At 44.6% G+C, this 26,752-nt stretch overlaps 1 protein-coding gene and 1 non-coding gene across 7 annotated transcripts in view; one reads left to right on the top strand and one right to left on the bottom strand.

The window, feature by feature from the left end:
• Rbl2 (RB transcriptional corepressor like 2) overlaps positions 1–14,058 on the bottom strand; it is a 46,740-nt gene extending 32,682 nt beyond the window's left edge. For 3 of the 6 annotated variants that reach the window (XM_087595243.1, XM_087595241.1, XM_087595244.1), the window contains exons 1-2: positions 2,486–2,917; positions 1,437–1,565 (exon numbers count right to left, since the gene is read on the bottom strand). In XM_087595243.1, coding sequence (XP_087451369.1) covers positions 1,437–1,554 — 118 coding nt within the window. In that variant the 5' untranslated portion in view covers positions 1,555–1,565; positions 2,486–2,917. 6 annotated transcript variants of the gene reach the window in all.
• Positions 14,059–24,668: 10,610 nt separating this feature from the next.
• Positions 24,669–24,801, top strand: LOC120098695 (small nucleolar RNA SNORA17). Its single transcript, XR_015644487.1, has one exon. It is a non-coding gene; the product is annotated as a small nucleolar RNA SNORA17 (small nucleolar RNA).
• Positions 24,802–26,752: the final 1,951 nt, after the last annotated feature.

The raw sequence follows: 26,752 nt of genomic DNA on the forward strand, positions 1-26,752 counted from the left end.
CAAGCGTCCTCTCACCTGTACATGTATACTGTACAGCCCAGGCCTTCCCCTTCTGCCTACATTAAAACGTGACAGTTTTTAAAAAGACACAGCTCACAGATGATCAACTTTGACTTGATCATATTAGACATACTTATAGTAATTTATAGTGTGCTCTTTCATAAGAACATTTAAAAAAATCAAAGAGAATGAAAGGAAACAGAAACAGAACAAATAAAAATATCAGTTGGAAGCCACAGATGTGGCACAGGACAGGGTACCATGTGTTCAGTCCCCAGAACAAAAGGTAAGAGGACAGAATGAAGAAGAATGGGGCAGAGGTCAAGGGCTCCCTGTCTAAAACCCTTGGCCAGGATTTAGCGTTTCATCTTTTGAATTTTGGATTATCTACACCATCTTTATTAGATGAACGTGCAGAACCAACAATTCTTTGGTGAAATCTAAAACTTTATTTTTCTGCTCTCTTGTTTGGTCTACAGTCCTGAAGATTAGACTTGGCGCCAGCCAAGCAGTCTGTCACAAGCTCCCTCTCAGGCCAACATGTCCCACCGTTTGAGTCACAGGCAATTGTACCAACACATGTACTCCACACATGTTTAAATCAACCCTGATGGGAACGTTGAAGTTCTCATTGGAACCTGACTGACGATCAGAATTCTCCACGGGGTTCTTCACGCAGAGTCAGAAATGTAGACTAGTCTATGCACTCTCAGTATTCACACGTATGGCTTACAGAAATCACATAACTTAAAGTATAGTACACGTACAGCCAAAATGACTGTGATTCTCATACTGGTCACCTCGAGAGCAAAGTTCTTGTTGTTTTAGAATTTTATTTTTTCTGTAGCAAAAGAAGTAAAATGTGGTTCTTTTAGTCAATTCTTTGTTGCTACTTGGAGTGCGTTAAGCAACAAACGTGCCAACAGCAAAAACACCAGCATGGCTTTAGAGCTACCCTTGTACAGAGTTTCTAAGTTCTTCTCTTTTTCTATATATTTTCCAAAAACCTCTAAAGTAACCATTTAAAACTAAATTTGGGGACATTTGCTTGTTTTGTAGAGGTGGGGTGGGGTGGGCCCTGGAGAGATAACTCACTAGTTAAGAGCACAGCTGCTCCTCCAGGGCACCTAGGTTTGATTCCCAGCACCCACATAGCTCATGGCCATCCATAAGCCCTGTTCCATGGGATTTGACACTCTTCTTCTGGCCTGTGAGAACACCAGGCACACATGTGGTATACAAACACACATGCAGACAAAACACCCATACACATAAAATAAAACGAAACATTTAAAAGATGTCTGGAGATGCTGACTTCAGTATGTGCACTCCGTACGCTCAGGCTCTCGAATACTCATGCTCTCTGAGCCTAGCAAACCTTCGTCCATTCCTATGGGTAAAAACCAGACAGAAACATGTGCTGTCAATAAACTTACCTTTAAAATTAGGGTTCACAAGTTCTTTCCGGTTAGAGCATTGTAGGGCATTTCCATAAACTAAATCTAGTGCACACAGCAGAAGATGGTAGGAATTGACCAGATCATCACTGATCATGGGGAAGTTTCCTGCAGGGTTGTAAAAGGAACAGTTAAACAGCGTCCACTGCACGGTGTTTTAAAAACGACTGCTTCCTGTAGCTGTAAGGACACCACACACCACTGTAGCAAGTAGGTTCAAGAATGACACTGCGTCTTGGCAAATTTACATTTAGGACACTGATAAGGTATGTCTAAGAATTTAATGAAGATGAAACTTCACTTAAATTCAATATGCATTCAATAGGCTACCATTGAGTAGCTAGTAGTGAACTAAAACTTTAATAATTATTGGTCGAATCCTTGGAATTCTGAACTCGAATACAGAATTTTACCAACTCTCTCAAACTGTAACAAATCATTTTACATAAAAAAGTGTTTCAGCAGTGAAAATAGCTAGAAATATTTAGAGGTTAACCACTAGAAAAATGATCCGTATATGATTTTCCTCATATCTGTAATCTAAAGAGAAGAGAGCCTTTCATTAGAGCACTAATGGTAACATTTTAAAATACTTTCCTACATAGCAGTAAAAGGTCATTCACATTAATCCGATGGAATACAGATACAGACATCCGACTTCAAAAGCTACTACTGCCCCAAGGATAACGACCATGCTTTTAGCAAGAAAGGAAGGAAGGAAGGAAGGAAGGGAGGGAGGGAGGGAGGGAGGAAGGAAGGAAGGAAGCTCACGCCTGCAGGAATGCTCTTCCTACAGAGCTGATTATGAAGGATGCTGAACTGCTCCGTTTAATTGCCAGCCAGCATCTGTCTGAAGAGCCACTGTCACATCTCAACATCTTCACACAGTGTAGGTCCCAAAGCACACACCACACTTTCACACACTGTGCCTACCCGAACGCATCCAGCACCCAAGCTTTCCTTCCTCTCGACTGGCTCTGTATCAGACTTTCCCCATTTGCTTCCTTCCAAAGAAAGTTACCACCTACCTTAGCTTTTGCTTTGGGGCATAGGTTGAACCAAAATAAGTAAGTAAGTAAGTAAGTAAGTAAGTAAGTAAATAAATAAATAAATAAATAAAATAAATCTGCTGCTGCCAGAAAAGCAGATAATTATTGAGAGAGTAAATTCTGCATTGGTGCAACCAAGCTAATTTGCTTGCCTCCGCTATAAAAGGTCAAATATTAACAGTCTACCCCTACTGTACATAAAGCAGGAAGCCACACTTCCTGTTTTCAAGCTTCTAAGCCATCACTGGCCGGCCAGAACGTGTCCCCACATGACTCCTAACTGCAGGCTGGAGTGCCCCTAGGGGTGGAGTTGTAAATGAAGCTCAGGAAAGTCCCAACAGGGCGTCTTTGCCATCGCAAACCATGACCTTACAAAGGGTCCATACTCTCAAACCACTTTACCATTTAATCAACAGATGGCAGCAAGACTCAACCTCTAGTTTGGCCTTCTTGTCCAGGAAAATCATTTCCTGTTTTATGAAAACAGGAAGTAGTCTTCTGCTCAAAAAGCCCTCCCTGTGACAGCTCACACTTGTCACTTGCCATGCCAAATCAACAAATAGAGACAGAGAATAAGCTTATTACTGGGGATGTGAGACTCTGCCACTATTACACTAGCAAAAAACATTTGCTAAGCACACACAAAACAGATTGAAATCCTGGTAGCCACACAGTTATCCAATAGATCGAAGAATTACCATCGGATGTAATTCCAGTCACATAAGCTACTATGGCAGCCTTCACAGAGAAGCCCAAGCTTTTATCTTGTCACTGGCTTATACCACGTTTATTTAATATTTGTGGCTCACGGGGTTGGGGATTTAGCTCAGTGGTAGAGCGCTTGCCTAGGAAGCGCAAGGCCCTGGGTTCGGTCCCCAGCTCCGGAAAAAAAAGAACCAAATATTTGTGGCTCACGATTGAATACAGGGTCTCTTGTGTGGGTTGGACAAGCCGTCCACCACTGGGCCACGTCTGTCACTTCTGATTGCACTGAAGGCTGCCAGTGTCATTGTTATGAAAAGCATAACTCAGAAGCTCACAAAAACTCTTCCTTCCACTGGGCACACAGCTCAGATAACGATGGCAGACTCCTCTGTGCCTTAGAGAGGACCAGCCGAAATTACAAATACTCCTAGAGGCCACACCTTCGTGTTCAGCCTCAACTGGAAAGACATGAGAGCTGAGTTCAAATCCTTACATTATTCTTTTATTTTTTCTATTAATTTATTTATTCACTTTATATCTTGATCACAGTCCCCTCTTTCCTCCCAGGCCCCCTTAAACAGCCTGTCTCCTCCCCCCTCCCCTTCTCTGAGAAGAGGGAGGCTCCCCTGGGTACCAACTCACATCAAGTAACTGCAGAACTGGGTATATCCTCTCCCACTGAGGTCAGGCAAGGCAGCCCAGTTAGGGGAACAGGATCCATGGGCAGGCAATAGAGTTAGGGAGAGTCCCATCTCCAGTTGTTGGGAGACCCACAGGACCAAGCTGTACATCTCCTACATATGTGGTGGTGTGGTGGGGAGGCAGCCCGTACATGTTCTCTGGTTGGTGGTTCAGTTTCTGGGAGCCCCAAGGTCCAGGTGAGTTGACTCTGTTGGCCTTCTTGTGGAGTCCCTGTCCCTCAGGGTCCCTCAGTCCTTCCCCCAACTCTTCCACAGTACTCCCTGAGCTCAGCCTTTGGCTGTGGGTCTCTGCATCTGTTTGGTCAGCTGCTGGATGGAGCCTCTCAGAGGAGACTTATGCTAGTTAACTGTCTGCAAACGTAACCTTAACAGTGTCTGGCTTTAGTTGCCTAATCTTGAAATGAGTCTGTTGTGATAGTCGATCTGATAAAGGCAATCGCTTACACAGTAATTTTCCCTTATCCATGGCCTTATTTTTATGGTTTCTGTTACCTTTGATTAACAGACCAAAAATATCAAATAGAAAATTTAAGAAATAATCCTCAGTTAGGCAGGGAACCCTGTCATCCAAGTACTAGGGAAACTGGGGCAGGAGGGTCACAAACTCTAGGTCAGAGTGGCCTAAAGAGTTAGCCTCACACAAATAAAAACTACATTTCCAATTGCATGTGTCCTTGTTCTGCCCAGCTCCGAGGACAGCACTGTCCTCACTGTGTCCAGCATGTCCAAGCTGAATATGCCATGTGTCCACAAGTCAACTAGCTGTTCCTGCGGTTGGTGGGTCTACTGTGTCCACACAGCAGAGAGTTTACTCAAGCAATGTGTATTCTACTTAGTAATGACCCTCAGGCAGTACGGCAGCTTGCCAGAGAAAAGCCGGAAGGTGGAGGTGTTTCCATTAAGTGGAGAGATGGCTGAGTGGTTAAGAGCACTGGTTGCTCTTCCAGAGAGACCAGGGTTGAATTCCCAGCGACCTCTTGGAGAATCACAAGCAACTGAACTCTAGGTCCAGAATATCTGATGCCCCCTTCTGACCTCCTCTGGTACTGCATGCATATAGTGACAGACAGACATGCAGGTAAATGCACGTGCACGGAAAACAAAATCCTTAAAAGAGTCGTACGCCAATGCTGCTAAGACTTAGAGTACAATAAGGTAATGTATAGAGACATAATTTACATAACATACTAGTACACTTCCATAACCGCTCTGTTCTTATTATCTCTTACTGTGCTTGATGTACAAATTAGACTTTATGTAGGTATGTATAGCAAGAATCATAGCATTCAGCGGATAGAACCATCTTTGGTTGCAGGAATTAGGAGGTATCCTGCATAACCCCCATACCCCAGTATGCTTGCAGCTCCTCCCAGTTCTGACACTTCGTGTCTCTTTGAACTGTCTCAGTGGCAGCAGCATGCACAGTCTACAGAGATAAACCTAACGTGTGTCATTGTGCCTTCTCCTTTAGACTGGTAAACATTGTCCCTATACAGAGCACACCAAAGGCATAGAGGTGGACTCCAGCACAATGCATAGGGTAATGGAATGAAATAGAGGAGAGAAAGAGATTCTAGGGATCTGATTAAGTTTAGTCACATTTGTTACCTGAAGACATTCAGAATGACATCAGACCTAAGGCCTTCAGTCCCACTCGGTGAATCAGGCACAGCTTATGAAGAGCAGAGCCCCACATGTAAACTAATGCAGCATGTGGTGGTTCTGTCCACAGCTCAGAAGAATAGCTTCACGTCAAAGAGATGTGGACAAGAATAACACCAGGGGTGTGCCATTTAACACGAGGAGACGTGAAACCGTAAAGGCAGTAACGTGCCTCCTGCGAAAAGTGAGGCTTTCTTCCCAATTCATAATGAGCAGATAAAATCAGCACTAAAAGAAAAAAGACAGCTAGCTAATTCCTGCCCAAATACACGTTACTCTTACCTTTTGCGTATATAAAAAGCACCCAACAAAAATGGAAAATTTCAGATGTGGTACAGGGCTGTCGCCTGGAGAGGGAGAAAAACAAAGTTGTAAGACAGAAGAATTACAAAAAGACAGCCCAAATGACTCAAGTCAGATAGGGAACAGGCCCACAGGCAGTGGAGTGATAACAGATGTGGCTTTTCAGGGAGACGTTCAAGACACTCTGCCCCAACCAAATGCTGAAAGCAAACAGCCAGGAGGCAAAAACAGCAGGTCAGATGCAGAACAAACAAACAAACAAACAAACAAATAAACAAACTCCTTTCTAGGTTTTTGGGGTCAAGACACATAAGGCACAAAATAAGAAGCCACAGCTCTTGTGATGACATCAGTACAACTAACGCTGCTTCCGGGCTGCAGGCAGTCTGGGTTTACTGCTTCTCATGCAGATGGACTGCATACTCTCCCTAAAATATTCCACACAATACAACGACGAAAGGTCGTTCCAAGTACATTCTGGGTCTATCCTCATGCCCATACTCCATCCACTAAGAGACCTGTTCTATTTGACCACGCTGTCTGCTAACGGGGTCTCAGACCTGCTGACTTTTCTTGACTTTTAGCTTGACTTTTCTGCCAAAATCTCCTGCCAGTCCTTAAACCAGACTTCTATGGGGCCCAAATCACAAGAGCCTCATCTTCTGTTTATTTTCGTTTTCTGCCTCACAATCTCATGTCACCTAGGCTGGCCTCGAACTTGCTATGTAGCAGAGGCTGACCTTGAACACCTCCACCTGCCAAATGCTAGCAAGGACTGCAGGTTTATGTCACCACGCCCAGCTTTACAGGAGGACCAAGAAGAGCAGCAGGTCTGGAGAAGAGAAGGGAGCTGGCTTGGCTCTGGTCCTAGCATGAGCAGGTGCTTGTTTCCCTGGTCCTTTCCCTTTCGTCTGTCCAAGTCACTGTACCGAGGAGTGGTACTGGATTTAATCTAGTAGGTCACGGTCTAAGGAGAATCAGTCAGAGCTGTGCTTCCAAAGTAGCTTATTGTAGTACTCAGGAGGTAGTGGTCCCTGTAGTTCAAGGCCACGCTTGACCATTTGACATGTGCCAGGATTCCTGGGCTACATGAGACCCTGTCTCAAAAAGAAACAAACCTCATGGCCTTTCTGCCATAGTATCTGATAACCTACTTATGACTTTGATCAGCCTCAAATGTCAAACTTAGGCCTTCTTGCTTGTAATATATAAGCTACTCTAAAGTTTAGCGCCTAACAGTAGGGCTGTGGAAGTGCCTGATCCATCTGCTCCCCGAGTCCCTCCGGCTGCTTCTGCACATACCGGTATTTCCTCTGTCCCGAAGGCCCCACCTCTCTCTCTCAAGCCATCTGCCAGATCCCACCCAGTTCTCTTTACTCTGCTATCAAACTGGCTCGTTTCGGTTTATCTTGGCCTCAGAAATCTCACTTTTCTCTGCCTGCAGCACTCTCATGATCTGAATGTTACTTCTTCCCTCTTGCGTTACTGTCAACTCTCAGAAGAGAGACCACGCATCCGTTTGAATGCCCATCCGCTACGCAATACCGAAACGGTAGTTTCTTGCTGTGTTTAACACATGGTGACACAGTCACAGCTCGACGCCACAGTCATGCTCATGAGGCCGGGCTGGCATGGTAAAGCGTCCAGGTTCTGCAGTTCTACCCACTGTCAGATGCCTGGGCCGCCTGCTCGCCGGAAGTTTGTTTTCCCCACGTAACAAGGCTCAGACTCCTAAGTGTGTCCTGTGTTCACGCTCACACCTGAGAAGAGTGCTTCCTTCACACAGACACATGCCATGCATCATAGTGTGACTGTTAGCAGGAAAGTGCTGGAAAGTGCCAAGACCTGTAGAGTAGACTCCTGTCATCCCAGAACCTGGAAGGCCGATACAGAAGGATAGCAAGTTTGAGGCCAGCCTGGGCTACACAATGGCATTCCTTCCCCCATTTTAGGAGGCTTTGATTTTGCTTTGTTTTATTTTCTCTTTTTGGCTGAAACAGAATCTTATACAGTCCACGCGATCCTCCTGCCTCAGACTCCTTAATGCTGGGGTTACAGTTCTGTGTACCTACACCCAGCCTCTTGTACATTTCTTATGAGTACTGTGGTAGCTCTATTTAAGAGGAAATTTCCTTAGAAGCTTTAAAAGTTTCCCTTTCTGTTTTAAATAACTTTGACTATTAAAGGAGGGGAGTCTGTGTCTTGTAAAAGATAGAGAAAACCAGGTAGAGTAAGGGGATTTTGTAGACCTGACTGGAAATCAAGTTCACAGTAGTCGAATTCCCCTGTTCTCACCCAACCCAGTTTCTCTGCTGTTGACTGATTATGAACATCAGAGTCACTCCAGGGACAGTTATTCAGTTTGATGTAAAGGTCAAATAATAGAAAACATCAGGATCTGATCAATACCAGGGAAGTCCACTGGGAAAAGTGCTTAGGGCCTGACTTGTGCAACCTGCACTTTTGACTGCTTAAGTAAAAAGGGAAAACTATATCAGTGTAAAACCCAAACATTTTGGATTGTGAAAGAAGCCAGGCAATCTCTAATATACGGCAGAGAGCAACAACAAATTATTATTTAAAAAAATACTTTTTAAGTCAGGCGTGATAGTCCAAGTCTATAATCCCAGGACTCAGTGGCAGAGGCAGACAGATCTTTGAGTTAGAGGTCAGCCTGGTCTACATAGCGAATTCCATGCCTGTAAGGCTACATCATAGCAAGGCCCTATCTCAAAAAACAAGTGAGGGCTGGAGAGATGGCTCAGCGGTTAAGAGCACCGACTGCTCTTCCAGAGATCCTGAGTTCAATTCCCAGCAACCACTTGGTGGCTCACAACCATCTGTAATGGGATCCGATGCCCTCTTCTGGTGTGTCTGAAGACAGCTACAATGTATCCTATACCTGAAATAAATAAATAATCCTTTAAAAAAAAAATCCCGGGTTCTAAGGAGGAGCTCTTTGAAAAGCATTTTCCCAGAGACGCATAGATACACACCTCTGCTTTCTTCCTCTTTGCTGGCGAGGTTGTTCTTCTTGGGGATATTTAAAAATGTCTTGAAAAATGGGTTCATATTTCTTAAAGATCACAGCGGAGACAGTGAAGTTTCTTTCTAATCTTTCGGTTCGTTCTCGGAAGTGTGGGGGTAAATTTGCCATATCTTCCCACTTCTTCATCTTGTTAAAAAATTCAATTAGGCTGATAATAAAAACAAATCGAGGTACTTTAATAATGCAAAGGTGACGTTATGCCAATACAAGTAAATCAAAATCATTTCACTGAATTATATCTGGACAATGACATAAAATCAAAGGGATGCCTTTGGTTAGCTTAATCTCCTACCCTTTACCTTGTCACTCCCACCTCCTGACCCACTCTACTCAGGTTTGGATTCCGTGTGTGTGTGTGTGTGTGTGTGTGTGTGTGTGTGTGTTCATGTAGCTGACATGTGGCAATGCACACAGAAGACTGAGATTGATGCCTGGTGCCTTCCTCATGACTGTGTCACTTGGATTTTTCTGCTGGGTGTGACAGGAGCTTTTACTGAGTCATCTCAATGACCCTGCCTTAGATCTTTTAAATATTAGAACTCCGATGCTGGAGAGATGGCTCACCACACTTAAGAATATTTGCTGTTGGGTTGGGGATTTAGCTCAGTGGTAGAGCGCTTGCCTAGCAAGCACAAGGCCCTGGGTTCGGTCCCCAGCTCCGAAAAAAAAAAAAGAAAAGAAAAAGAAAAAGAAAAAAAAGAGTATTTGCTGTTTTCACAGAGGACCTGGGTTCAATCCTAGCAACCACAAGGTCACATATGACCATCTTTTACTACAGTCCCAGGGGATCTAATGTCTTCTTGGACACCAAACATACACATGGTACCATATACATACATGCAGGCAAAATGCTTATACACATGAAATAATAAAATGAACCCCAAAAAATTTAAAACAATACTAAAGTTAGAATAGAAACAGACAAAATTTTAATGTGAACATCTTCCTAAACTAGTTCTCTGCCCCTCCCAAATGTAACCCCAATCTTTTGTTTGCTTTTACATTTTATGTAAAATGTATCACACTACAAGTAGCATTTTGCAACTTAGTTTTCATTTAATGTTTCTGAGGCTCATTAATGTTAATACATGGAAATATCTAACAAGTTTAATTACTAAAACAATTCCTTCCTATGAACATTCAATAACTTTCTGCATTCACTCAATGAACAGAGACCGATTACTTCGAATTTTCCTTTAATAAAATAGTGCAGGTCTGGAGAGGGGCTCAGAGGCTAAGAACATTTGTTGCTCTTGGCAGAGGACTGAGGTTCTGTTCCAGCAGCCACACCGCAGCTCACAACCATCTGTAACTCCAGTTCCAGGAGATCCAATGCCTTCTGACCTCCACAGGCACCGGAACACATGTGGTACACACATATACATGCAAACATGCATACACATAAAAAACCATGAATTTTTGAATGTTGCCATAAGCATCTTGGTATGCACGATGTGTGTAGGAGTTTCTTTAGGATCAGAGAAGACGCAGGTCCAATTTTACTACACATTTCACATGCATTAAAACATAAGTTCTGGGCTGGAGAGATGGCTCAGCGGTTAAGAGGACCCGACTACTCTTCCAGAGGTCCTGAGTTCAATTCCCAGCAACCACATGGTGGCTCACAACCATCTGTAAAGAGATCTGATGCCCTCTTCTGGTGTGTCTGAAGACAGCTACAGTGTACTTATATATAATAAATGAATAAATCTTAAAAAAAATAAGTTCTATGCAGAATACCTAATAATTTATATTTATTTACCTTTTAAATCCATGGTATCTTCAAAAGCTTCTCGGTCTCTTTATTTAAACTTAAAGCAATATTAGGCAATAAGTTATAACCTTTAATGCATTACAACACGAATACACTCATGTTCGTACACTGCGATCCTGACTCCGAAATGGTAAAGGAAACCACAACTCAGTTTCTACACTCAGCTGTGTACATGTTAGATGCTCAGAAAATAGTAAACAGAGAGAATTTCCATTATCAGTGTGGCGTCTAAGCTTTCTTAATTTTAGCAGCATCCTACTTTTCAAGCTCTAACATAATTACCTTTGCTCAGAACATCGAAGGATTCTAGTTAAAGACACATAGTTTCCTTCAGCAGTCCCTTTGCTCACAGTAGGAACAGATTTTCTGCAAGCCACATATAAGGCACATGCTAACCAATGGAGATCATTTCCCTGAAAGAGAAAAAAGAGTTTTAGCTAATGACTTCCGTGTGCTTCAATGGAAAACTTCGTGCATTCATATCGAAAGTGATATTTCTATGACGGCCCTTGCCCACGGCCTCTTCTAGTATGTGACATTGACATTCGTCCATGCATGGTACTGTCTCTGTTCCTTTACCTTGAAGCAGGGCAGAGTCTTATGCCCCTGTACATGATGGTCTTTATTAATACCACAGGTAAAAGTGATGCTATACAATCTCAAAGGTCACAGAAGGGAATGCTGATACCGACTGCCTTCATCTTTGAGGATGTCATAAACCAGCATACAAAGCGTGTGCCTCCCTTCAACTGACATGCTGAGAGAGAATATGGCAGTGGCCAGTTCTACACAGAGAGATGCCCAAGGAACCCTACCATACTGACACCCTTGTGACACAGTGCTTCTGGGTGAGACAACAGTCATTTTGATGCAGACAACATAGCACCTCCTTTGCACTGCCTGAATTCCCAAACTGTAGCATGATATCTACCCCAGCTTTCAGCAAGGATGTTAGGATCTAGGCTCAGGTCCACATGCTTGCATGGTATGTCACCCATCAAGTCCTCTCTCCTCCACTTAAGCACAGCTCTGAGCAATGGTTTCATACGGTGTTTGGTTTGGAGGACAGTTTTGGTTTTTGGTTTTTGGTTTTGGTACTGATGGGTATTAGAACTCAAGGCCTTACCACCAGACACAGTCCGCTACAGCACACCCTCAACCCCATGTTGTCACGATTTCCCCAATTATATGATTTCAAGGGAAACTGAGCTTTTCAACTACTGAGTTTTATTTCCATCAAGATCTGTTAGGAAGAATACAGGTAAGCAGTTAAATTGTCATCTTTGTTCTAAAAAAGGGGGGGGGGCTTAAGGGAGATGAGAGAACCTATAACTAAATCATCCCCTGAAAAGGAAAAAAAAAGTCTTATACATGAGGATGCTACAATGCAAGAGATAGGGGCTCAGGAAATACTCCAAAGTGAACAGATATTCATGCCAGTATAAGGTTGTTCGAGATGCACTGTGATAAACACCACAGCTAAAAGCAACTTGGGGACGAAAGGTTTATTTAGTTTACAGGTTACAGTCAGGAACTCCAGGCAGGAACCTGGAGGCAAGAGCTGAACTACGCAATGCTGCCTTCTGTGTACAGCCCAGGACCATGAGGGGTAGCATAGCCCACAGTGGGCGACATCACTTAGCAACTAAGAACATGGCCACAGGCATGCCCGCTGTCAATCTGAGGGAGACGATTCCTCAGTGAGGTCTCCCTCTTCCCAAGTGTGTCAAATTGACAACTGAAGTTATCACAAGGGTAAACTGGGCTAAGAATCAAGATTAAAACCTCACTAAACAAGCCAAATTAAAAAAAATAAATAATAAACAAACAAATAAATGGAAAGCCTTGGCCAAACAAGAACTAGTGAATATGTTCTCAAAAATAATTTACTAATCCAGCAGGTTGAGCAAGTAAAGGTGCTAGGTGACAAACTGCAGATCTGATGGACCCCCCAGGATCCACCGGGGACACACACACACACACACACACACACACACACACACACACACACACACATTTACTAGGCATCTGTTAAATGTCAGTTGCATATGCGACACCAGGCTTCATATTGACTTCGTTTCTGTGAATTGAAGCCTCTGCTATGTTATAGTGCTTATTCTTGCTAATTTACAGTGCCCTCTCTAAGGTGAAGTAAGAGTTCGTTTGGGGGTCTCTATGTCCTTCAAGCCCGAAATTCCCCTCTTTGCCTGGTTCCAGGGAACACTAAGTCAGGAGGAAGGCGACAGCCTCTTCAGCCAGACGGCTTCAGTATATGCAATTATCTGCACGCATACACACATTGCTTTAGTTAAGCTTTAGGTCAGCACTTTGAGGTGGGCACAAATAACAAAACTGCTTACACAACCAAACTGAGTTTCACTGTGGTTGCAAACTTGCCCAGAGTCACTCAGATCTGGGTCTGAAGATGTCCTATTTCTTTTTTTTGTGGGTGTTAACAAATGGAGAGAGGGAAATTCAATGTGTGACGGTTTTTAAAAAATAGAAATAAACCAACTCAGAAGAACGGCACAAGTCCAGCCATCGTATTATAGTTAAATAACATCTTGTTTAGCCTTCGGATCGGGGGCCTCTTTGCCCCTCTCTTTCAGAAGCTATATATAAAAGCAAAGGGCCATCCGCACAGGCAGCGATAAACAATCCGGACTTCCGTGTCACTTCCCATTGGCCCACACAGGGGAGGTGCCTGCAGAGTTGACAGACACTGGCCCAAAGAGCCATTTTCGTCAACTGCAAGCCCCGTCCCAAGAACGGAACATAACAAGCCTACACCTGGATGACAGCCAAAAAGAGTGCCCGTGCTCAGCAACAAATGTTGTGTGTCTACACCCGCTTTTCATTGCCGGGGTTGGGGGGCAACAATCCTAAGCCGTTCTCACACGGAAGCAAGCCGGAAACTTAATGCGTCTCCTAAGACGGCTGCACAGCAATGGTGCGGTGCAAACGACCAAGTGACCCCAGAGCCACCCCGAGTCCCCGACTTCCGCGGAGGATCTGAGCACGCACCTCCAGCGTGTAGCTCTCGCTCATGCTGCGGTAGCTGCTCCAGGCCTCGGCGCGTGCCGCCTCGTCCATGTTAAGGCGGCTGCACAGCTCTTCGAACCGCTGTTGGATCTGATGGCTTGGGGACCCTGCGGGCTGCGCCCGGTCCGCGGTGTCGCCATCCTCCTCCTCTTCCTCTGAGCTGGCTGCAGCAGCAGGAGGAGGAGGTGACGACTGGTTGCCTCCAGATGCCATGGCACACCCGGAGGCCGCGGCTCTTCAGATGAGCTTAGGGCCCGGGCCCACAGCCATTCAAACCGCGAAGCGCCGGCCCGTCAGCAGCCCGTAATGCTACTGTGCCGCCCCCAGAGTTTCTAGGTCCCATGTGGGCACCCGTAGGTCTGAGCATGGCCTGCTGGGAAATGTAGTCTTGGCCGGGCTATCAGGGGAACCAAAAGTCATGGAAGAAGAAAGCAAAAATGCGCTGTTCTTCATTTAGGAGCGAGTGAACGCGCCCTCTCCCATTTTTTTTAAAGCCTCTCTCAATAGTGAGGCCATTCATAAGGTTCTTTTGAAGAGAAAAGGACCAAAAAATATCGACAGGAGAAGCTTTAGTATACAAGCTCTTTACAACACTTCCTCCTCCTAGAGGAGGAAGCTAAAAGGTCCAAAATAAAGATAATAGTTTGGCTGCCTTTTCTAGTTCACGTTACTGTTGCTGAGATAAACACTGACTGTAACCAGCTCGGAGGGGAAAGGACTTATTTCATATTAGTCTTTACAGTCCATCATTGAGGGAGGCTAACACAGGACGCTGCTTACTGGATAGTTCCCTCTTGCTTGATCAGCTACTTTCCTAATAAAACCCCTAGCCTCCACCTCCGCGGCTGCCCACCTGCCTAGGCAAGACCCACAGACCAACCCAACAGAGAGGATTCCTCAAGTGAGACTCCTATGTCAATACTATCTATGGCCAAGGTATAGTGAGCTAAGATTGATCTCACTAACCAAACTAAAGCAAAACAAAGAAACCCTCAACCAAACAATCATGAATGCGTTTTCAAGAATAACTGAAGATTTATATTAGCCATCATATAACCGCTCCTAGGTGAGGCAGAGGCTAAAGTTTACTATAGATAAAAGGAAGAGTGCAGAGCAGGAATGTTTAGGTGAGTCCACAGAGGACAAGACCCTGAGCCACATGACGGGGGAAGGGGATGAGAGGGGGAGGAGAGGGGAGAGAGGGGAGAGACGGGAGAGAGGGGAGAGAGGGGAGAGAGGGGAGAGAGGGGAATCCGGTGCAGTAGTCAGGAGGCCCGAAGGAACAAAGAACTAGAAACTAAAATGTCTGGATGATATAGGGAAAAGCAGGAGGCTGGCAAGGGTAACAGGTGGAGGTTGAGGGTTACAGGGAGAACCCAGCAGCCAGGTTCTCTTTGAGATGTTAGTCACCTCAGCCATTTGTCCCAGGTCTGAAATTTAACAGCACCCAAGGGGCTCAGCATCAGTGTTTGTGACTTGAGGTGTTAAAGCTACTGAATCTCTAACTAAGCTTAGATGTGAGGTGAATCCCTAAGAATTTGTTCTTGGAAAAGAAACTTTATTGCATGGGCTTGCCGGTGGAGAAGAGAATCTAGCAGAGATGAGCACATTTGATTGACAAGGGCTGGGGAGATTCTCGGTGGCAAAACATCTCTCACCAGAGATCAACCCTTATAAGTCACATATGTGTGTGCATGCATGTGTGTGTGCGTGTGTGCGTGTGTGTGTGTGTGTGTGTGTGTGTGTGTGTGTGTGTGTAGGGAGGGTGTTTTTGTTTGTTTGTTTGTTTGTTTTTTTCCTGAGCTGGGGACCGAACCCCAACCCCTAGGGAGGGTGTTAGAAACCAGAAATCGTGGGTTGGCTTGTAACCTCAGCAGTGGCTTCCATATAAGCTGGTGGAGTCCTGGGGCAAGTCTCACTTGCTGGACAGTGAGAGACAGGATGTGAAAAAGAGGGGGGCCTGGGAGGTAACACGAGGCTATTCTATGGTCTCCAAACACATGCGCACAGACTTAAATATGTACACCAATGTATTCGAACACAGGCACAGGTGCACAAACAATACTGGTCAAAAGGATACTTACGTCTAGGTCACAAGGACATTGGATTTAAGTCATTATCCATTAGCTATTTCAACAATTTTATGAGCTGGAGAGACAGCTCCGTGGTTAAGGGCACTGGCTGCTCTTCCCAAAGACCTGAGTTTGAATCCAGCCAGCCATGTCACATGCACAGCCACCTGGAACCCCAGCCTCAAGGGTATTTATGCCTTCTTCTAGCCTCTGTGGCACCTGCACTAAATGTCCGCTTTCTGTCAGAATTAGCTATCCTGCCTCATGACTTTCAAATAATTACAGGATTTTACAGTTGTGCATATTGATATATATTAATTCCACCTAACAAGTATGATTCCTCCGTGCACGTGTATAGTCTGATCTTATTTACTTCCCAGAGTGCTCTAGTTCTCCTCTTCCCGTGTTCCTGCCAGCCTCTTCTCTCTCTCATGCATTTATTTATGTCATGACCCAGTGAGTTTCATTCGGGCTTTTCATAGGAGCAGGGGAGAGGGGCTATTTACAGGGACAGGAGAAACTTAGCAGTGGCTAAGCCATAGAAGAAAATGACCTTGGGGAGAGTAGTCTTGTGAACCCCTCACTCCTAGCAACCTTCACTGAAGGACCACGACTCCCCCGAAGGCTGCCTTCTGGTGAGCAGACCTATGGAGTAAGATGGCTCCTAGGCAGATTTTCCCAGGTGTTTGGGCTGCCTTAGTTCCCACAGCCCCTGCTCTTGCTGCTTCTTGCTCTCTGCCTTCCGCCCCTTCTTACAACCAACCCACTGGCACACTTGGTATAGTCTAGACTACAGGCCGTTAAGCTCCAGGTGACTTTCCCGCAGAAATAATGATCATTACTGTCCCTGCTCACACTTGTCTCCTGCACCAAGGCCCTCTTAGTCTGCGAGCAATGTCACAGTCTGACCTTTAACCTCCCGTGATCGCCTCCCTCCTCCAGATACGACTACAGCAACGCCGTGGACGGACCAGCAATGTGGAGAAGCTCCTTCCCTCTTCTGCTCTGGAGCAGTTTCAAAAGAAGTCTTAACGCCCCTGCCAAAGATTTCTCCGGGGGCTGCAGAGATGGCTCAGTGGTTAAGAGCACCAACTGCTCTTCCGGTTCAATCCCCAGTTCAATCCCTAGCAACCACAAAGTGGTTTATGACCATCTGTAATGGGTTCTGATGCTCTCACATATATAAAATAAATAAATTAATCTTTAATAAAAAATTTTACCTGAATATCCTGTTGTGGGGGGAAGTGTAGAGACAAAAAAAAGGCCCCAATAATGGGACCAAAAAGAAAAACAAAAATTCTCCACCCTCTCTCAGTTGGGAGCTTGACCCAGTGACTCTCAAGGCCTCTCACAAGCAATGAGAACCTGAGGTGCTGCATCCCACATGGCTAGTCGCAGAGAGAATGAGTGACTATAAAGTGTATCTGTCTTCCTTAAAAGAATTATAAATTGATTTAGTTTATGCATATGGGTGTGTTGCCTGCATGTGTGTTTGTACACTGTATGTGTGCCTGGTACCCACAGAGGTCAAAGGAGGGTGTCAGATCCTCTGGGACTGGAATTACATGGGTACTATTTCTTTCTTCTTCTTCTTCTTCTTCTTCTTCTTCTTCTTCTTCTTCTTCTTCTTCTTCTTCTTCTTCTTCTTCTTCTCCTCCTTTTTTTTTTTTAAAAGATCTATTTATTTATTATATATGAGTACACTGTAGCTGTCTTCAGATACACCAGAAGAGGGCATCAGATCTCTTTACAGATAGTTGTGAGCCACCATGTGGTTGCTGGGAATTGAACTCAGGACCTCTGGAAGAGCAGTCAGTGCTCTTAACCACTGAGCCATCTCTCCAGCTCCTTTCTTCTTCTTCTTAAAAAGAGTTGCTTTTGTGTGTGTGTGTGTGTGTGTGTGTGTGTGTGTGTGTGTGTGTGTGTCTGTCTGTCTGTCTGTCTATTTATCTGTGCATCTGTCTGTCTTATCTGTGTCTCTGTGTCTGTGTATGTGTGTGTCTGTCTATCTGTGTGTCTATCTGTCTGTCTGCATCTATGACTCTGTGTGTGTCTGTCTGTCTACCTGTCTGTCTGTATCTGTGTCTCTGTATGTGTGTGTGTGTGTGTCTATATGTAGTAGGTATGTATCTGTATGTAGTAGATTGTCTGTGTTTACAGAAGACAGAAACAGGCACTGGATCCCCTAGAACTTGTTACAGCTGCTTGTGAGCTGCGTGATGTGGGTGTTAGGAACTGAGCTCAGATCCTCTGCAAATAAAATACATAAATTAAAAAATGTGTTTCTATGCTTTTATATCCCTTTCATACACTTAATGGTTTCTTTTTGTCTTTTTAATGTGATATTTCACTAAGCAATAATGATTCCTATTATGTTATATTTAGAATTATAACACACAGTGAAAACAAACACATTTCTCAGTATTCTTAAATTCCTGACATGTTACTCTTTGAGATGCAGGGTCAATGAGTCAACATTCCTTACAATATGCAAATTTCAAAATTATAATGATTTTAAACATATTTCTAATAATCTTGACATATTATTTGGATACCTAAAATTCATGTTTAAAGAATACAATTCTGGGGCTGGAGAGATGGCTCAGTGGTTAAGAGCACTGACTGTTCTTCCAGAGGTCCTGAGTTCAATTCCCAGCAACCACATCGTGTCTCACAACCATCTGCAATGGGATCTGATGCCCTCTTCTGGTGTCTGAAGACAGTGACAGTGCAGTCACATAAAATAAATAAATCTTAAAAAAAAATACAATTCTGTCTAGTTTTTCAAAATAAAAGTCCTTATGTAATATTAGACTTTTATTTTAAAACTATGGAAGCTTGGACATAGGCTATACCTAATTACTTTTGTGTTTATAAAGGAGATATAACTAAAGAATGGTATCAAACTGTAAATTGTTATTTTTAGCATCTATTTTAAATTGCCTGATATTGTTCATATAGTGCAACTTTATCCCCCATAATTTTTTTATATTATTCATTTAATGTATATGAGTGCAAAGAGAACACGTGGTACTTCAGACACAGCTGCCTTTGGACTCGTACCACAGCCCAGGGGAAAGAGTTGGGTCCCCAGAAACCTCAGCTTCGACACCTTTGAGGCACTGGCTCTGGCCTCACAATGGCCTTGCCAACTCCACCCCTAGACAAAGACACAAAACTAACACTCCCTTTATTATTCCATCAGTGCCTCTGAGGAAGTCTCGGGTCTCTCTGGATCCCCACACACAAGACAGGAACCTGGGGGCAGAACTGAAAAAGAAGTCACAGAGGACAGAGGACTGCTATGTACTGGCTTTCTCTGTTTTCTTACACAACCCAGGACTACTTTTCTAGGGTTGGTATGACCCCGAGGGCTAGGCCCTCCCACATCAATCCACAGTCAAGGAGATGCCTTCTCAGATTTGCCTACCGGCCAATCTTCTGGAGGCAATTCCCAGAAATAATGAGGTTTGTGTCAAGTTGACCAAACTCAACCAGAACACTCAACAAGAGATGCATCAAGCCACAGACACAGACTGGTTACTGGACGGTAGGCGAGATGAAATGCGCATAATTCCATGAAAACAGTCCCAAAAGCCATCTAACAAGAGACTTGGAGAGCTGGAGAGATGGCTCAGTGGTTAAGAACACTGAGGCCTAATTCCCAGAAAGACACGGTGGCTCACAGCCATCTGTAATGGGATCCGATGCTCTCTTCTGGACATCACCTGAAGACAGCAACAGTGTGCTCACATACATAAAATAAATAAATCTTTTTAAAAACAGACTTGAAGAATACATAATGTGATTACATTCCCTCCAATTTACTGCCAAGAAAATTTACTGTACAAGAAGTACAACATCCTATAAACTATTAGCGGAGGAAGTGGCCACGGTCAGCAGAGAGTTAAGTCTCTCTTTCCCTTAGAAATACTCTATGTCCATCTCCTTAGAAACAAGATAGAAAAATGTCACCTACATCAGGAGAACTCAGCTCTTGATGACTTCTTGGCTTCTCTACACAAAGTTCCCAAATAAGGGAGAGGATGTATCCGGTCAGAGCGGGGAGAGCTAAAGAGTGCTCCACAGATCGGAGGGATTTCTCTCTGTGAGCACTAAAAATGGGCAGACAAGGGTGCTCCTTGAAGCTGACATTAGGGGAGCAAGACAGTGGAAGAGAGTCAAGTGGGGCACATGCCATGTCAAGTGGGGTGATAGCCATGAAGAAATCTCTGAGCTCTTATTCTGATGCAAGAAGAATGAGTGGAGGGATAAAATTATGGCCTAATGTGTGATTGGGTGGCTGGTTTTGTGTGTGAACTTGACACAAGCTGATGTTATCACAGAGAAAGGAGACTCAGTTGAGGAAATGCCTCCATGAGACCCAGCTATAAGGCATGTTCTCAATTAGTGATCAAGGGGAGAGGGCCCCTTGTGGGCTGTGCTATCCCTGGACTGGTGGTCTTGGGTTCTATAAGAAAGCAAGCTGAGTTGAATTACCCTAGATGCCTAGAACAAATGAAACTCAAGACGGATGATCAAAATGCGAATGCTTCACTCCTTCTTTAAAAGGGGAACAAGAATACCCTTGGCAGGGAAGAGAGAGGCAAAGATTAAAACAGAGACTGAAGGAACACCCATTCAGAGCCTGCCCCACATGTGGCCCATACATATACAGCCACCCAATTAGACAAGATGGATGAAGCAAAGAAGTGCAGACCGACAGGAGCCGGATGTAGATCGCTCCTGAGAGACACAGCCAGAATACAGCAAATACAGAGGCGAATGCCAGCAGCAAACCACTGAACTGAGAACAGGACCCCCGTTGAAGGAATCAGAGAAAGAACTGGAAGAGCTTGAAGGGGCTCGAGACCCCATATGAACAACAATGCCAAGCAACCAGAGCTTCCAGGGACTAAGCCACTACCTAAAGACTATACATGGACTGACCCTGGACTCTGACCTCATAGGTAGCAATGAATATCCTAGTAAGAGCACCAGTGGAAGGGGAAGCCCTGGGTCATGCTAAGACTGAACCCCCAGTGAACTAGACTGTTGGGGGGAGGGCGGCAGTGGGGGGAGGGTTGGGAGGGGAACACCCATTAGGAAGGGGAGGGGGGAGGGGGATGTTTGCCCGGAAACCGGGAAAGGGAATAACACTCGAAATGTATATAAGAAATACTCAAGTTAATAATAAAAAAATAAAAAAATAAAAAGAAAGCAAGCTGAGCAAGCCAGGGGAAGCAAGACAGTAAGAAACATCCCTCCATGGCCTCTGCATCAGCTCCTGCTTCCTGACCTACTTGAGTTCCAGTCCTGACTTCCTTTGGTGATGAACAGCAATGTGGAAGTGTAAGCTGAATAAACCCTTTCCTCCCCAACCTGCTTCTTGGTCATGATGTTTGTGGAGGAATAGAAAACCCTGACTAAGACAGTGGCCAGTGTTCTTAATTCAGAAGCAGGTATGAAGGCTAATTTACTTTTAAAAATTATACTTATTATTTTTACCTAATTTTACTTAAAGAAATCTTTATTTTATGTGTTTATGTGATGTTTAGCCTGCATACATATCTATGCACTGCGTGCATGTTTAGTGCCCACGGAAGCCAGAAGAACTTGTTGAATTCCCTGGGTCAGGAGTTTCGGATGTCTGTGAGCCATCATGTGGATGCTGGAGTTTGAATCTCAGATCCTCTGGAACCCCCTAATTGGCTGTCTATTGCTATAAGAAAGACACCATGCGGAGAGCAACTTGGAGAGTATGGGGTTGGTTTGGCTTGTATATTTCAATCACAATCTATGATCAAGGAAAGCCAAGGCAGGAGCCGAAACAAAGGCTATGGAGGAGTGCTGTTTGCTGTCTTGCTCTCCATGGTTTGGTGTATTTGCTCTTTTACACAACCCAGGACCATCCGTCCAGGATTAGCACTGCCCACAGTAGGCTGGGTCCTCCCATATCAATCACTAATAAAGAGAATGCTTTCACAGACTCACCTACAGCTAGTGTAATGGAGATATTCTATTTTTTTAAAAGATTTATTTATTTATTATACATAAGTACACTGTATCTGTCTTCAGACACACCAGAAGAGGGCATCAGATCTCATTACAGATGGTTGTGAGCCACCATGTGGTTGTTGGGATTTGAACTCAGGACCTCTAGAAGGGCAGTCAGTGCTCTTAACCGCTGAGCCGTCTCTCCAGCCCGGAAGTATTCTTTTCAATGGAGGTTCCCTCTTTCCACATGACCCTAGCTTGTGTCAAGTTGTTCTAGTGTTGTAAGGTATGATATCTTAGGGTCTGACCGAGGAGTGATGGGGCCAATATCTTTGTTTTAGAGCCACGTGAAACTTAATCACAGTTTCTGGAAGAGAAAAAAAAAAAGTTGGTTAGCCATTGAAGAAGAGAGAAACTGAAAATATGGAGCGGAATAAGTAGTCCCACTGGAGTGATCACCATGGCAACAGCCACCTGAATAAGGACAGGTTATTTAGTTATTTAGTAGTGGAGAGGAAGAGCGAGAGGTGGCAGACCTGGTGTGAAGGAAAAGTTCTCATCAGGGAATAGACTAGAAAGGCAAGAAAGTGTTGAGTATGGAGGGCAGGAGATAAAGGTTTTCACTTTTTTGAAAGCTCCCATGAGGCATGAGAGAATCAAGACAGGAGACAGGTTTAGGTATGATCAATTAGTATGTCTCAGCTGCCAAGTGACATCCTTGGGTCCTCTGGAGCCTGAGCCTTGTAGGACGATGTAAATGATGTCCTTTAAGAGTGAGGTACAGACGCCATGGCCTTGTTGGAGGAGGTGTGGCCTTGTTGGAGGAGGTGTGGCCTTGTTGGAGGAAGTGTGTCACTGTGTAGGCGGGCTTTGAGAGCTCCCAGTGCTCAAGCTCTGCCCAGTGAGGAAGAGAGTGCCCTCCTGGCTGTCTTTAGATCAAGATGTAGAATTCTCTCGGCTCCTCCAGCACCATGTGTGCCTGCACTCTACCATGTTTCCTGCTGTGATGATAATGGACTGAACCTCTGAAACTGTAAGCCAGCCCCAATTAAATGCTGTCCTTTGTAAGAGTTACTGTGGTCATGGTGTCTCTTCACGGCAATGAAACCCTAACTAAGTAAGACAAGGTGACCAGAAGTTAACCTTGAACCACTGATCAGTCGTTCGAACTTCGTTTGAGCTCCACAGGGGTTTATGATAGGGACTTTTAAAGAGCCCCTAGGTTCTTATCATTGATCCTCTACCAGCCCGTCCATCGGCATGGACAAGCCAGGGTTTTGCTAACCATGTGGCTCCCCTTGGAAACACAGGGGACATTTTCCTCTGGTGACTCCCTTCTAAAAGCTTCCCACTGTTCCTAGTCACTGTCTGCCTTTGGAAGGCAAGGGTGACACTCTTGGCTGTCCTTTTAACCCCTTAATTCTCATTGGTTTAGGGCTCTAAGCTTTGACTGTCGAACACTCAGAAAGAAAGTTTTACTGGTCTTTGAGTAAGGGTTGGATTTTATTTTTTGCTTTTGTGTAACACTTAAACATCACTTAGTCAAACACAGACTTTCTAATGACTTGATTTCAGGACTCGATTCTCTACATTGTTAAAAGCCCGAGAAACTTTGCTGCCCAAAATATTATTAGGACAAAACATTGTTTTTGTTTTTTTAAAGCCAGTTTTGTAGATGGTACCAAGAGCAGATCAATATCTTAGTTGTTTTACTTTTATTATGTTTATTTACATGTATGTCGGTGCGTGAGTCACAGAGGTCAGAAGATGACATGTTGTAGCTGGTTCTTCCTTCACATGGGTCCCAGGATTGGCTGTCAGCGTTTGTGGCAGGTGCCTTTATCCACTGATCCACCCTTCCCCCATTTCCACCTGGCTCATATTTGTGAATTTCAAAGCTTTGTTACTGATTTCTAATTTCTACTGTGGTTAGAAAAAGCACCTTTTCTACTTTACTCTTACATTTTAAGAGATTGTCTGATGGCTCATGGTATATCCTAGTGGGGCTTGGGGTATTGTTCAAGCTTTTCACTTTCTTGTTGGCCTCTGTCTTGCTGGTCTATTCATGAATTGTGCCTGGGTGTCTTAGGGTTTAACTGCTGTGAACAGACACCATGACCAAGGCAACTCTTATAAGGACAACATTTAGTTGGGGCTGGCTTACAGGTTCAGAGGTTCAGTCCGTTATCATCAAGGTAGGAGCATGGCAGCAACCAGGCAGGCATGGTACAGGAGGTGCTAAAACTTCTACATCTTCATCTGAAGGCTGCTAGCAGAATACTGGCTTCCAGGCAGCTGAGGGTCTCATAGCCCACGCCCACAGTGACACACCTCCTCCAACAGAGCCACGCCTCCTCCAACAAGACCACACCTTCTTATAGTGCCACTCCCTGGGCCGAGCATATACAAACCATCACACTGGGTACTAGAAGGTCCATCTTTTCTCGTTTCTTTGTGCATTTTTCCCTTTCACTGTGTTGGATTTAGTTTCAGGTACTTTTTAGTTTTGCAGTATTGATAAGCACTGTAAAAAAAAAAGTGTACATCATGCGTATATGTCTTAAATAATTCATAATGTGTGAATTAATTATGATGAAGGCTGGCATGTTGAATCAGTGGAGAGAGTAAACAATGCTGGGACATTAATTATCTGGAAAATATTCAATTATGATTCTTATCTTAATCTATGCTACCAAAAATAAGTTCTAAGTCAATAAACACATTAAATATTTCTAGTAAAGAATACAAAGGCAAATATGTAATTTGGGAGTGAAATATTTTTTGCATGAGAAAGATATTAGTAGTATAAACCATGAAGGAGGGAAGACTGAAATGACCACATAAAGAATTTAAACTTCCTGCCCCTAGAGGCACTGCAGGCGTGGCGGTGTCACATGTGTGTCAGTAAGTGGCAGAGAGGAGCATGCCTATGTCTACACTTGATGTTCTGATCTGTCAACATCTGAAAGATTGATTGGTAGCCTTATACTTCCTGAAAAAATCGAGCTTGAGTCTACCAGCAGCCTGGCACTGTGGGACTTGGGCAGGGAGCTAGCCTGAGAAGACCACTAGTTTGGTGCCATGCGGGCCTGGCGGGGAGCAGACCATGCCCTAGATGACTCCTGCCCAGTGCCATAATGCACAATTGAGGCATAGCATCCCTGAGACCACTCTTGAGATGACCCCAGACACTCAAGAGACCCTGGCAACCATTAAGTCAGTGGTGGAAAAATGGAAGAGATTGAGAAACAGAAGGATGTGGGCCTGATGAAGAGAGGCAGAACTGTAGACTCAAGGGTAGTGAGGAACAGCCTGAAGTGAGTAGCCAGTGATGCCACCTGGGATCATGGTGGGGTCCTGGTCTGTGCTCCTACCAGGGTCCACATCTGGGTCCTGTAACAGCCACAAAAACAAACAAACAAACAAACAAAAACAGGGCTGGAGAGATGGCTCAGTGGTTAAGAGCACCGACTGCTCTTCCAGAAGTCATGAGTTCAAATCCCAGCAACCACATGGTGGCTCACAACCATCTGTAATGGGATCTGATGCCCTCTTCTGGTGTGTCTGAAGACATCTACAGTGTACTCATATACAAAATAAATAAATAAATAATCTTAAGAAAAGATTAAAAAAACAAAAACAAAAAACAAAAAACAAAAAACAAACAAACAAACCCCAAAACAGTTTGATGTCTCTGGTTTGGGCTGCTACCTGGGAACATGATGTCTGAGGGCTGTGCATAACTGGCCCCGGCCCTCACCTGGGCATCATGGGAGAGGTGGCCCTGGAGGAATGAGAGTAGGAGAGGTGGCCCTGCCCCTCACCTGCTGCAGCACTCAGGAAAGCAGGCCCTGCACTTTGCTTGAGCAGCACAATAAAGTTGACCTTGGTGGTCAGGGCACAGTAGGGCCAGATCCAGTGTATGAACATGAAAGGGCAGGACCAGCAACTTGTCTGCCATGTGGTGACATGGGTGAGGGAGAGTATACATTTAACTTTTATTTTACCTGATGTAATTGTGGTCTCTGAGCCTTCATCTGCTAACCTACATCTAGTCCTAGAAGCTTCTAGCTTCCACACAATTTTATCTAGGCTTACAATGTTTTCAGCCTCTGAGTCTTAAACTGCTGAATAAGCTCACCCTCTCTTGTTCTTTCCAAACTCTGGCTGCCCGGGTTCAACTTAGCTGATCGGGCTCAAACTCCTCTCCAAGCTGACTGATTCAGTCTGGCTTCTCTCAGCTTCCCACTGAATTGCTCTGTTTGGCCGCACACTAACTTTGACAATATGTTCTAATCTTTAGGCTCCTTCTCATTCTTTGGCTCATTCTGTTTTCACTGATGCCTAGTTTGTACTCTCGCCAACTAGTGTCTGTACAGCTATCCTAGTAAAACTGACTTCTTTCTCTGTGCTGCTCCCGAAGTAGCTTCCCTTTCCCCTCTGTTCTCATGAGCGTTGGGCATATCCTATTCTGTCAAATCTTCCTCTGATTCATCACTTTGTCTCCCACTCAGTTAGACCTCACTTTCAAATGTGGGTGCTTCCTTCTACAAACTAACTTTACCTTCATTATTTAGAATTAAAGGTGTGTGCTAAGGGCATGTCTGTATTCCAACCTGCCCCTCACCTGTTATACCACTCCAGAGAGCAGGATCTGTACCTCACCTGGGCAACACAATAGGGCTTGCCCTGGATGTGGGAGTTATGAATGAGCTAGCTCTAAGGGCGTGACTGTGGGAGAACTGGCCCTGTCCCTTCTCTGCTGGGCAGTGGCTTAGATGAGGTAGAGATGACCTCCCCCTCTCCCTCATCCCTCCACATCTATAGCAGGAGGGAGAGCTGGCTCCAGGGTTATGAGAATGGGAGAGCCCGCCATGTCCCTCACTGGCTGCAACACTCGAGAGAGCAGACCCTGTGCCTCACTTGGGTGGCAATGTAGAC

This window comes from Rattus norvegicus, chromosome 19 (assembly GCF_021556685.1).
Source record: "Rattus norvegicus strain SHRSP/BbbUtx chromosome 19, alternate assembly SHRSP_T2T, whole genome shotgun sequence".
In the NCBI taxonomy this organism is placed as follows: Eukaryota; Metazoa; Chordata; class Mammalia; order Rodentia; family Muridae; genus Rattus; species Rattus norvegicus.